The sequence below is a fragment of the Lontra canadensis genome, unplaced genomic scaffold (genome assembly GCF_010015895.1).
Source record: "Lontra canadensis isolate GAN:19392208 unplaced genomic scaffold, GSC_riverotter_1.0 scaffold4, whole genome shotgun sequence".
In the NCBI taxonomy this organism is placed as follows: domain Eukaryota; kingdom Metazoa; phylum Chordata; class Mammalia; order Carnivora; family Mustelidae; genus Lontra; species Lontra canadensis.
The window spans coordinates 3836469-3848895 of record NW_022630998.1 but is presented as its reverse complement, the minus strand read 5'-3'; the positions used below and the strand labels follow the sequence as shown (position 1 = coordinate 3848895).

The following is a 12427-nucleotide window of genomic DNA, read 5'->3' as shown; positions in this document are numbered from 1 at the left end:
GACAATAGATGAACAGGGACAGAATCAGTGGGGCCACTGGGTGGAAGCATGAATGTGACTGTAAGGCTACCTTGGACCTGCCATGGTCATCCCCATGGTGATCCCCAAACCAGAGCACTGAAGGAGTCTGAGGAGGCCTAGGCTGGTCCCACCATTGTCCCACCATGGTCCCACATTCCAGCATAGTGCTGCCTCATCTTTTTGGAGTTTGTTTTCTTTGATCTGTCTCCTCGGGCGAGGGCAACAAACTAAAAAGCTTTTGCAGAGTAAAGAAAACCATCAATAAAATGAAAAGGCAGCCTACTGAATAGGAGAAGATATTCACAAATGATATATCAGACGAGGGGCTAACATCCAACATATACAAAGAACTCATACAAAAAAAAAAAGCAGAAAAAAACACAAAACCCTCTTAAAAGGTTTTTTAAGGGGCAGAGGACCTGAATTGGGCAGAGGACCTGAACTGACACTTTTCTAAAGAAGACATCCAGATGGGGATGCCTGGGTGGCTCAGTGGGTTAAGCTGCTGCCTTCGGCTCAGGTCATGATCTCAGGGTCCTGGGATCGAGTCCCGCATTGGGCTCTCTGCTTGGCAGGGAGCCTGCTTCCCTCTCTCTCTCTCTGCCTGCCTCTGTCTACTGTGATCTCTCTCTGTCAAATTAAAAAAAAAAAAATCTTAAAAAAAAAAAGACATCCAGATGGCCAACAGACACATGAAACAATGCTCCACATCTCTCATCATCAGGGAAATGTAAATCAAAGCCAAAATGAGATACCACCTCATGTCTGTTAGAATGGCTGCTATCGAAAAAATTAGAAATAACAAGTGTTAGCAAGGATGTGGGAAGGAGGGAACTCTTCTGCACTGTTGGTAGGAAATGTTCATTGGTGTAGCCACTATTGAAAACAGTATGGAGGTTCCTCAAAAAATTGAAAGTGGAACTACTGTAAGATCTAGCAATTCCACTTCTAGGTATTTATCCAAAGAAAACACAAATGCTAATATGAAAATATGTATGCATGTCTCTGTTTATTGCAGCATTATTTACAAAAGCCAAGGTATGGAAGCAACCTAAATGTCCATCAGTAGATGAATGGATAAAGAAGATATGGCATGCACACACACACATAGAGCGGAATATTAGTTTAGCCATCAAAAAAAGAAAGAAAGAAAGAAAGAAATCTTGCCTTTTGTGGCAACATGGATATACCTAAGGGTATTATGGTAAGTGAGACAGAGAAAAGCAAATACCATATGATTTCACTTATATGTGCATTCTAAAAAACAAAACAAAGGAAACAAAACGGAATCGGACTTACAGAATCAGAGAACAAATTGATAGTTGCCAGAGGGGAGGGAGGTAGGGAAATGGGTGAAATAGGTAAAGGGGATTAAGAGGCATAGACTTCCAGGGGTCTGATTAGCAGTGGATTTTTTATTTTGGATCAGGTCATGATGTCAGGGTGCTGGGATTGAGCCTGTGTGGAGCCCTGTGTGGAGCCCCACCACTGGGTTCCATGGGAAATCTGCTTTATTCTCTCTCCCCTTCCATCTGCCCCTGCATGTGTGTGTACACACACTCTCTTTCTCTAAAAATAAATAAATCACTGTGTCTCTCTCTGTCAAATAAATAAAAAAACTTTAAAAAAAATGTGTGTATATATATGTATATATATATTTATTTGTATTTATTTCCAATGGCAACAGTGGTGTAAAGTATGTAGGAATAAGTCTAAAAATGTGTAAGGTCTTTATGTAGAATATTCTAAAACTTTATCAAAGGATATTAATGAAGGCCTAAATAAATGGAAGGACATACTATGTGCATGAACAGGTATATTTCACACAATATAAGGAGAAGTAGACTTAATTTCCTCAAATTAAGTAATAGACTTAAAGCAATTTCAACTAAGAATAAGTCTTCATTCGATAAATTGATTCTAAAATTTAAATGGAAAAGCAAAAGGGTCAAGAGTAGCCAGTCTTTTTTTTTTTTAAGATTTATTTATTTTTATTTATTTGACAGAGAGAGAGAGAGAGAGAGTGAGAGAGATCATAAGTAGGCAGAAAGGCAGGCAGAGAGAGAGGAAGAAGCAGGCTCCCCACTGAGCAAGGAGCCCAATGAAGGGCTCAATCCCAGGACCCTGAGATCATGACCTAAGCCAAAGGCAGAGGCTTAACCCACTGAGCCATACAGGTGTCCCAAGAGTTGCCAGTCATTTTTGAACTAGGTAAAGAGTTTTGTCTTACCAGACAGCAAAACTTTTATTATAAAGTTGTACTAACTAAGACAGCAATGTGTGACAGAGCAAGGAAACATACTTTTAGCAGACAATAGGTAAGAACATTCTAATGACCTCAGAGTAGGTCAGGATTTTGTAAACAAGTCACAGAAAGTGCAAATCATTAAGAAAATAAGGCATTGATAAATTAAGAATAAGAACTTGGATATGACAGAGAATGTGAACAGACAAATCATATGCCGGAATAAAATATTTACACCATACATATAAGTAACAAAAAATTAGTATCTGCAGTGTTTTTTTTTTTTTATTATAAACATATATTTTTTTTCCCCAGGGGTACAGGTCTGTGAATCACCAGGTCTGCAGTGTTTTTAAAACTATCTAAAAATAAGAAAAAGTATCCTGTCTTCCCACCTGCCTTCTGCCCCAAAGGGTCATAAATCTATAAGCAGGTATTTTATGGAAGAGGAAATGAAAATAATCAAGAAACATGTTGAAAAGATGCTCCTTTTGTATTAATAAGGGAAATGGACATTAAAACCCCATTGAGATGCCATTTCACAGCTTCTGATTAGAAAAAATTAAGAAGTCAGACAATGTCAGTGTTGTGTAGGCAGCAGAATCATTGCAGGTAGGATCGTGAATGACACAACACTTTGGAACACAAGTTGACATCATGAGCAGGGTTAATCGTGCCTATAAACTGTGACCCAGTAATGGGTCTGCTGGCCCCGTACCTTACAGACGCTCTTACACAAGGTCATGGGGAGATGTGGGCAAGATCCAGTATCGCTCAGCAGAGCAGAAACCTGGAAATCACCCAGAGAGGGGCCTCTCTGGAGTCTCACAATGGGGAGTCTCACAATGTGGTGTTCCCTTTAGAATGCCCTTCTAAAGGGAACACCACATTGTGAGACTCCCCTATTCTAAACCACCCAGTGGTTTCCCACTGCAGTTAAGAGAGAATCCTAAACCCCTTCTCCAGTTTCATCAGATGCTTCTCTTCCCAGATTCCTCAAGACTTAGGATCTTTCCCTCCCTTTGGACAGTATGACCTTTTCCATGGTCACTCCATGGTTGGCTCTTTTCTCATCCTGGAAGACACCTGAATTATTAATTCCTTGAAGAGTCCTTCTCTTGCCATCCCATCTAAGTTAGTTTTCCTTATCTGGTTCTTTTTCTCAGTCCTGTAACTGTTTCCTATGATAATAAATGTTAATATAAGAATTACGTATATAGAGGTATATACGTTTATGCATTCATAATGTTTTAGCCTGTCTTTGATGTTAAACATTATAATAACCTCTTTGAAGGCAGAGACTAGGTTTGTCTGGCTTATGATTGTACGCTGTGTGCTCCATATAGCCTGGCATATGACAGTCACTCAGTGAATCTGTGTTGAATGTTTGAATAAGAGCACTGCGTAAATTGTATCTGTGCCTATCTGAAGTGGTTTGTTGATCTCAGAGTACATTTTATTGCTTCTAGTTTGGGAAGTGATAATAGGATATCACATCAGCCCCATAAATTCTTAGTATTTATTGAGAAGATAAAGGGAAGTGTTTACCTGGTCTTATTTTATACCTCAAATAGTTAACCAGCATGTGCCTAAATGCTCCCATGAATTATTTGGAATGATTTACTATATAACACATTAAGTAGATTTTTCAACTGCACTGAAAGTCCTTCAGTGCTCAAAGTGTTTGGAGATACACATAGTGTTTTAGATGGGTTCCAATACACACACAAAAAATCATTTCTAGATCCTAATATAGACATTTGATATTTAATATCTAATATGCAGGTAGAGTAGGCATGGGCTGTTTTTGAAAGAGGCTTGACTTTAAGTTGATGCAGATTTTTATTTTATTTTTATTCTATTTATTTAAATTTATTTAAATAATATGTGTGTTCATTTAAATTATACTTTCGGTACTTTATATATTTTAAATATTTGTTTTACATTTTAATTTTGTTTTTCCTGATTAGAACTTGAGCTCCTAGAAGAGTTGGCATTATTTACAGAAGAGGTGGATTAACCAGACAAAATTACTTGAGAAACATTCAAAATTCAGCAAATTATGGGAATAATGCAGAGGTTTTACATTTTTAATCACAGGTGTTGTCCTCTTGCTCAGACAATGAAAGTCAGATAAATTCATTTTCATGATGGATGGAAAAAACTAACTTAACCTGAAAATAAAGGTATTACATAACATTTTGCATAAATTCAGGCTCTTTATCCCCAAAACTTCTTCTTAAAATTATTTCACTTGGGGCACGTGGGTGGCTCAGTTGGTTAAGCAACTGCCTTCAGCTCAGGTCATGATCCTGGAGTCCTGGGATTGAGTCCCCAATCAGGCTCCCTGCTCAGAGGGAAGTCTGCTTCTCTCTCTGACCTCTCCCCTCTCATGTATTCTCTCTCATTCTCTCTCTCTCTCAAATAGATAAATAAAAATAAAATAAAATAATATAGTAAAATAAAATTAAATTATTTTACTGATTTTTGTAACCTGACATTCTGATATGCAAACACAACTTAATTAAATGGGATTTCTTTGTTTCCATTTAATTTTTAAAAGCTATAATTTTGAGGAGCACCTTTTTGTATAAATGATTTAAATGATGAAGAAATAAAATAAATGATCAACTTTCTGGCTGCGGTGTTGTGTAGACATAAACTTCTAGTGTGGAGGTCTTTCCTCTGGCTTCACTTGGGAGGTTCATGTGGGATAACATTAAAGTTTACATCAAAGTTGGGTAAGAAACTTTCTCTTGTAATTATTTCCACTTGGATTTGATTTCTACATTTTGTAAGTTCCTAGACAATTATTAGGAGGTGAAAATAAATAAAGAGTTGATAACATGGGTTTTCATTAAAAATATGTAATTATTGGGACACGTGGGTGGCTCAGACAGTTAAGCCTCTGCCTTCAGCTCAGGTCATGATCTCAGGGTCCTGGGATCGAGCCCCACATTGGGCTCCCTGCTAAGTGGGGAGCCTGCTTCTTCTTCTCCCTCTGCTGCTTGTGCTCTCTTACTCTCTCTCTCTCTCAAGTAAAAAAATAAAAATTAAAAAAAATGTAATTATCAGAGTCATATTTATGTAGATATTAATATTTATAGCTAAAAAAGAGTGTGTTCTCAATCAGGCCAAATCTGCTTTCCATCTGTACAATAAATAGTTGAACCTACAGTATAGCTAATACTATTTTGATAATTAATTTAGAAAGCCCCCAAATTTACTCTTTCGATAATAACACAGGTAATTCTGACACGGAAGAAAGGTTTTTTTGGCTCAACTATTTGACTTCATTTCCTAAGAACATGAAAGTGATCAAGAATTAAAGAACGGCAGAGCTGGCCAGTCACCCAGTACAAAAAATTCCTAAAGAAGGTACGCACCATTATTTTCCCTTAATAGTGGTAATAGCTGTATTTGCTCGGCAAGTCACATTCTTTGCTACGTACCCCCTTCTAATCCATTGGCCCAAATGCCCAGGCTGTGCCTTCTCCTTCCCCTTGGCAGGTTGCAGCCTCCAGGGACGAGGACAGAGCTCTCCAAGGAACACGAGTGTAGTGGCTCAGGCCACCAGGGCGACCCACGGAGGTACCCACCTGAGAAACACAGAGCCGGGGCTGTCTGTGGAGCTGTGTGGGGCCTCGGAGCCTGCCTTTCTTGGGCTGCCAGAAATGTCAAACTGGAAGACCGAGTCGCTGGGAGACTGACTTTTCCTCGCCATTGTGCGTGTATTGATCACGAGGTCAGGCAAGAAGCTCAGAGGCTCATTTCTGAGTCCCCCCTGTCATGGGGAAAACTGCATTTTAGCTTTGCTCTGTTCCCGCATTGCAGGAAACTTTCTTCACATGACTCCTAATCTAGCCAAAGCTGTTTATTTTTTTTTTTTCAAGTCAGTTAATGAGTAACATGGAAGTAGGACACAGAGTGGTTTTCTTCCTACCCACACTTTTCCAAAGGAAAAATAAACGTGTTTGGGAAATTCACCTGTCAGTTTACTAATCCAAACACCAAACACCTCACGACCCTGTGGACTGGAGGCAGAAGAGTCTATGAGAAGATAAAGACGTGAAAGAGGGAGGTGCAGAAACTTGCAGCACCTAAACGTTTAAAGTGGGGATAATTTTCTGGGATCCCCTGGACCTGAGCAACAGGGTGGAGAATGTGGATGCACTTTGTAAAGCCTAGGGGGTATAGCTCAGTGGCAGAGCATTTGACTGCACTTTGTAAAGCCTTTACACGTGCAGGAAATCATCAGCCCACAAGCATGCCACGGCTGGCGTTGGGCAAGGTGCATGAGAGCTTTCAGGTGGCCCGTGTGGTTCCAGTAACCTGAAGAGTTCTGGAATCCTTATGGAAAGGAGATGTACAAAGTCAAGCTCAGTGTTCAGGGTGTGTGTTTTGCTGGCTTACAGGCGGCTGTGACCCCTGTCACTGCCACCGCCGCGGCCACCACAATGACAAACAGTCGCTAGGAGGTGAGGGTTCCCGCCCCATCTCTGTGGCTTTCTGGCTCTGGAACCTCAGGTGATCCCAGACCTGCCGAGCTTGCTGTCTGCCAGGCCTGTCTCACAGTATTGGAATGAAATCGAGGAGATTCTGCTATGTATGGTTATTTCAAACCCATTTAAGGGTGAGTTTCTTTTTGTAACCTTATTCACTCACTCCGTGTTGATGCCCAAGGAAACCATCAGTGTCCGCCCACCAATGTTACTAGCAGCGGCGGAGGATCTGGTCCAAAGTAGCTGCTCATTCCCCCTCCTTGTTCCCTTGTGATGGGTCAGAGATGCGGGAAGACGGTTGGCTGAAGGGAAGCACTCTGCCTCTGACTGTGGAAGAGAGCAAAGTTTCCTGGGAAATCAAACCTTTAGCCTTGGCCTTGTGAGCTCTTTGCCCTAACCAGCTGATAACCAACCAGGGACGGGTTTGTGCTGCTGACCCCAAGTGCACTTTTGAAATTAGAGGAAGTGTGTTTTTTTGGTGGAAGTTTAGTGGTTCCTTATAGGATGACCAACTTATACCAGATTGTCTGGGATTTTCTGGTGTTAGCCCTGAATGCCTTGCATCTTTGGAACCCCTTGGTGAAATGCAAACCACGACAGCCGGACACTGCGGTTCCTGATGCCATTTGCTGCAATTCTGATGCTATACTTCATTCCGTTTCACTCCTTGTCCTCCTTGATAGAGCAGTATCTGTATTTCTCTTGTCCCCTGTATTTCTATGTTGCAGTTATGTTGGCAAAACATTAAATAAAGCAAATTCTACTAAGGTTTTGGATTAAACAAAACCATATCATACTTCGCATACTAGCGACAGTCTGCAAGCTAGTTTCTACTCCTTGTAAACAAGAAAGTGTAACCAGAGCATATATTCATAACTAATGCAACATAATTTATTACTATCTCCCAGGCAGGTTTGGATTTTAGCTAGGCTGATGCTTGTTTTAGGAGAGAATGTCTCTAAAGGAGGGAATTCCAGTGTCACCAGACAAAATCTTGGGACATATTTTTCAATAGAGAAGCTATTGACTCATCAACAGTATTTTATTAGCAAAACTCCATGTTTTGCTAGCCACTGTGAAGGACAGAAAAAAATGTCAAGAAATGGGTCCTTGATCCAATAATCTAGCTAGGAAGAGACACTATGCATAATGGAAAAGTTAACAACACAGGAGGGAGGGAGGCAGTAAATCAGGCTAATACTTCTCCAGTCTTTGTTCTACCTAGTATCTTTTGAGTCTATGTAGAATCTCTGCTAGATAATTTCAAAACAATATCTCAGTCTCTTGCCCAAACCACATTTTTACACATGATGAAACTGTATCTTAAGAAGGTTAAAGCAACTTGGCCATAATTAAGTGGACCTAAGAATGTGGTCGTGCTGGAATTCATTCAGTCATTCATTCACCAAATGTTTACGGAGCATTTAAACAGAAGTGAGACTATGTTTATTTACATTTCAAAGGAAGAAAGATCTTTTGAATCCGGGATGATTTAGAAAAGCCTATAGGAAAAATTGGAGTTCCAGTTAACCTCTCCATTCTGGAGAGTGAGGAGAGGTTGGAAAAGCGGAGAGGGAAGGCAGGAGAGTCCATGAGCGAAAAAGTACACGGGTCAGGTTGGGTGTGTAAGTGGAGACTTTGTGTTGGTGAAGAAAGTAGTTTTGAACACTTAGGTAGCGGCCGGATGATGAAGGACCCCAAATGCCGTGGCTAGGTCAAGCTTTATCTTACAGGTAATAGGAATAAACAGATGAATGCTGAATTTCATGGACATGTACATGTTGCTTTGATAGCCAAAAATGATTGTGGTCGTCTGATGATAGGTTTATTTCACTTAGGTGGCTGCTACCCATCTATGGGATGCAACTCTGAAGTCGTTGAAACAGTGCTGGCCGATGTTATGTCAGATGTTGAGTTCATTTGTAATCATAAGAAATTATGTCAAAGACGAGGTTTGCCAAAAGTCTAGACCCAGAGTCATGAACTCGAATGCCTTCAAGAACCAGAGATGTACGTAAGACTGTGAGGTGGGGATGGAAGCCAGCAGAAAGTGGTAGAAAGGGGGAAGAGTGTATGTTCTCCCCAGAGACATTCAAGTTGTTGTTGTTGTTTTAAATTCCAGCATAGTTAACACACAGTGTTGTATTAGTGTCAGGTAGTGTCAGGTATACAATATAGAGATGCAGTGATTGTTTTTACCTTACTTAGGACTCATCATCATAAGTATCACCTGTTTCTTCTATTCCCCCACTTATCTCCCCTGTCGTGATCACCAGTTATAAAGAACTTATAGAGTGCAATACCAAAAAAACAAATAATCCAAATGAACAGAAGATAGGAACAAATACGTATCCAAAGAAGACATCCAGATGGCCAACAGACACATGAAAAGATGCTCAACACCAGTCATCCATCAGGGACGTTCAAGTTTTTAATGGCCAGGTGCCGATGGGACAGGCAACCCAAACCTTTTCGGGAATGGGATCCAGTTGTGTGGCTTGTCCCCTCATTTTCACTTCTTGATAGGAGCTGCCACTGCTGAATGTTTCAAAATTTGCTAGTAGTTATGTTTGGACCTTGTGTTCAAACAGGAATGAGGGTTTAAAGGCACATGATCACAAAGAGAAAAATGTGACTTCTGACGCTTTGTTTTTAAGATTAATGGCAGGTGCCTGCTGGACAGCAGTCCACATCAGCAGGCACCGAACTGCCGCTGTTTGACCCTCTTGACTGTTTAGACATGGCCTTTGCTCTCAAGGCGCTCCTAGATTTTGCGGCATCTTTCATTTCTGTCTGAAGATTAAAACAAAGTCCAGGCGATCAAAGATAAACAACGGAAGTAGGACATTTATATAAATATAGCCATAAAAAGAACATACACACTGGTGAAAAAATGATAACAAGTAGACTGCAACTAAAATAAAGATAGCAGAGATCATATTCTCCCCTCCCGTGTAAACTGAGATTATGGAAACCCAACAAGACAGAAACTGACAGCGAGTAGTTTAAAGCAAGACCACCAATGATTCAAGTGCGTCATTTTGCTGATATTCTCCAATAAATTATATGTAATATCTTTATAAGTAGAGATGGTTAAAGAGCTTGTGACCTAGAAAATGGAACAATGAATTTGGGCTATCTCACTTGGTAAGTCGAATCCACATCTCTAGACTTTTTTCTTTTCTACCAAATGAAAGATGTTAGGCTAGATTTGGCCTGCTGACAGCTTCTGTTTGGCCTTGCCATGTTTCATAATTAGAAATTTCTTAAACATTTTATATAAAACATTGTTATCTGACCTTGCCTTAAAAATAGGATTCGTGTGGTAATAGTTGGCTGATACTAAGTAGTAGTGCCCCCTTGTGGTGGGGCTGATTACTGCAGTCTGCCTCTTCCCTCAAGTCTCCCCCTTGCACTCATTTTGCTGGCTTTGATTCACTGGGTTCTCAAAATATGCATTTGGGTTTTAAACCCCCAGCCTATATGATGTTGAAAGTCTTCTCTAGCTCTAGCTCCTTAGACTAACTCATTCAAGTTTCCCTGTAAGAATTTTTTCTTTTTTTAAAAATTTTAAATAGATTTTAAAAGATTTTTAAAAGACCTTTTAAAAATTTTTAAAAAAAAATTTAAAAATTTAAATTTTTAAAAGATTAGACAGGGATAGAGAGAGCACAAGTAGGCAGAGCAGCAGGCAGAGGGAGAAGGAGAAGCAGGCTCCCCACTGAGCAGGGAGCCCAATGTGGGTCTCAATCCCAGGATCCTGAGATCATGACCTGACCTGAAGGCAGATGCTTAACTGACTGAGCCACCCAAGTGCCCAGAACTTTTTTTCTTTCTTCAGTGAAACAAAGTCCATAGTTCCAGGAATTTAGCCTTGTGCGATGATGACAATCTTTGGTTATTACATCCAGCCATTCTGAAGTCCACAAATATGGACCTGGTATGCCTGCTTGTGTTCGGTTAGATAAGGGGTGGGGAGCTCATACCCCCATATCTTCTTCCTCCTCCTGAAAGTGTGGGAATGGGATGTTGAAGCACAGGACCAAACTGAAAACACCATATAAACAACAGAGCTTCAAAACTGAGCTTTCCAGGGGTATGGAATGTAAATTTCCACTGAAAAATACACTAAATATCCTCTATAATTAAGTAGTTACAGGTACTTGTGCTCTAAGATTTATCTGATGGATTATGCTGAGTTCAGGTTAGTATTAATTTAATTAGTTTTATACTCAAAGCAGATGCTGCTGCCTTTTGGGCAAACAAGTGTGTGTTCTGGTGGAGTTACCTGGAGATTACAAAGTCTTCATAGAATGATGCTATATTGGATATATTATGAATGTATGCATATTTCTAGAGTGATTGAGAATGTGGGTTTGGGAGGAAGGTTGTCTGCATTGGAAAGGTAGCTCCATTATTTCCCTGCTGTGTTTCTTTAGAAAGGTTCCAGACCTCTGGACAAAAGTTATCCATCTCAAAGGTAAGAATTGGATGATCACGTAGAGTTCCAGCATGAGGCCTGTATGTAGTCAGCATGCAGGAAATACTATTGAGGATAAGCAGGCGGAGGACGATTATGATTTGAGCTGGTCATACCTTCACTAAAGTTGAGTGGAGTCTTATTATAATATGATCGAAAGATGTAATTTCCTTTTCTGAATGTGACGTCAGCGTGTGCCTGCATGTGTCTTGTGGAAGACCTCATTCCAGAGATAGATCAAGTATTAACAGTTTGTATCCGTGGGGTGTTGACATTGGTGCTAAGGGCCCACCAAGCAGCCTGGAATGCTCAGGACCTGGTGAACTAGGTCCAATCTTAAGCCCTGGCTTCTTCCTCAAGCTCCTTTGATCTGTGGGTATCCATGGTCACAATCAAAAAGGAAGTTAATTCCTCCTCTGAAGTCATGAGCCCTTCTCTGAGGTGATGCAGAGAGATGATGGATATTGCTTTTGACAGAAAGCCATTACTCTCTGCAGCAGCTGGTGACTTTTGGAGGGAGTTTTGCCCCCAGAAAGATTAGCAAATTGATCTTGCAGTTCCAGTGAATCCAGCAATAGCAAACTCAAGGCAACCTTTGTCTTTGGGCATTTGGTCTTTATGATGTAAGGGAAACAAATCTGGAATCCTAGGTTCCTATTCCCGCCTTGCCACTCACTTGGGTATATTTTTCACTGCTCCTAACTGTATTTAGATTTATAACATAAGTTGGGATCATTGATTTTAGGCATTCTGTTAGTATACATTTCTATTTACTTTTTTTGAATATTTTATTTATTTATTTAACAGAGAGAGAGAGATCACAAGTAAGCAGAGAGAAAGACAGAGGCGGGGGCGGGGGGAGCAGGCTCCCTGCTGAGAAGAGAGCCCCGTGATAATATGAGGCATAATCCCAGTGCGGGGCTCCATCCCAGTGCGGGGCTCGATCCCAGGACCCTGAGACCATGACCTGGGCCGAAGGCAGAGGCTTAACCCACTGAGCCACCCAGGTGCCCCTCTATTTACGTTTTTATTATTTAAACAGCAATGTGCTGGTATGCTGATTTTCTAGGAAAAACAAAGCTTTGATTTGTAGCATTTCCAATTTCCAGAGTGTAAGTGCTCCCACTGTGGCTGGTTTTAAGCTACCAACATGCACCATTGAATATAGCTTTGGGAAGA

General features: G+C 40.5%; 1 protein-coding gene across 2 annotated transcripts in view; it reads right to left on the bottom strand.

The window, feature by feature from the left end:
• The window catches only part of GRAMD2B (GRAM domain containing 2B), a 111872-nt gene extending 105821 nt beyond the window's left edge, over positions 1-6051 (bottom strand). The window contains exon 1 of one of the 2 annotated variants that reach the window (XM_032844541.1): positions 5866-6051. In XM_032844541.1, coding sequence (XP_032700432.1) covers positions 5866-5990 — 125 coding nt within the window. In that variant the 5' untranslated portion in view covers positions 5991-6051. The remainder of the gene's footprint in view (positions 1-5865) is intronic. The other variant, XM_032844558.1, reaches the window with a different exon arrangement.
• Between the last annotated feature and the right edge of the window lie 6376 nt (positions 6052-12427).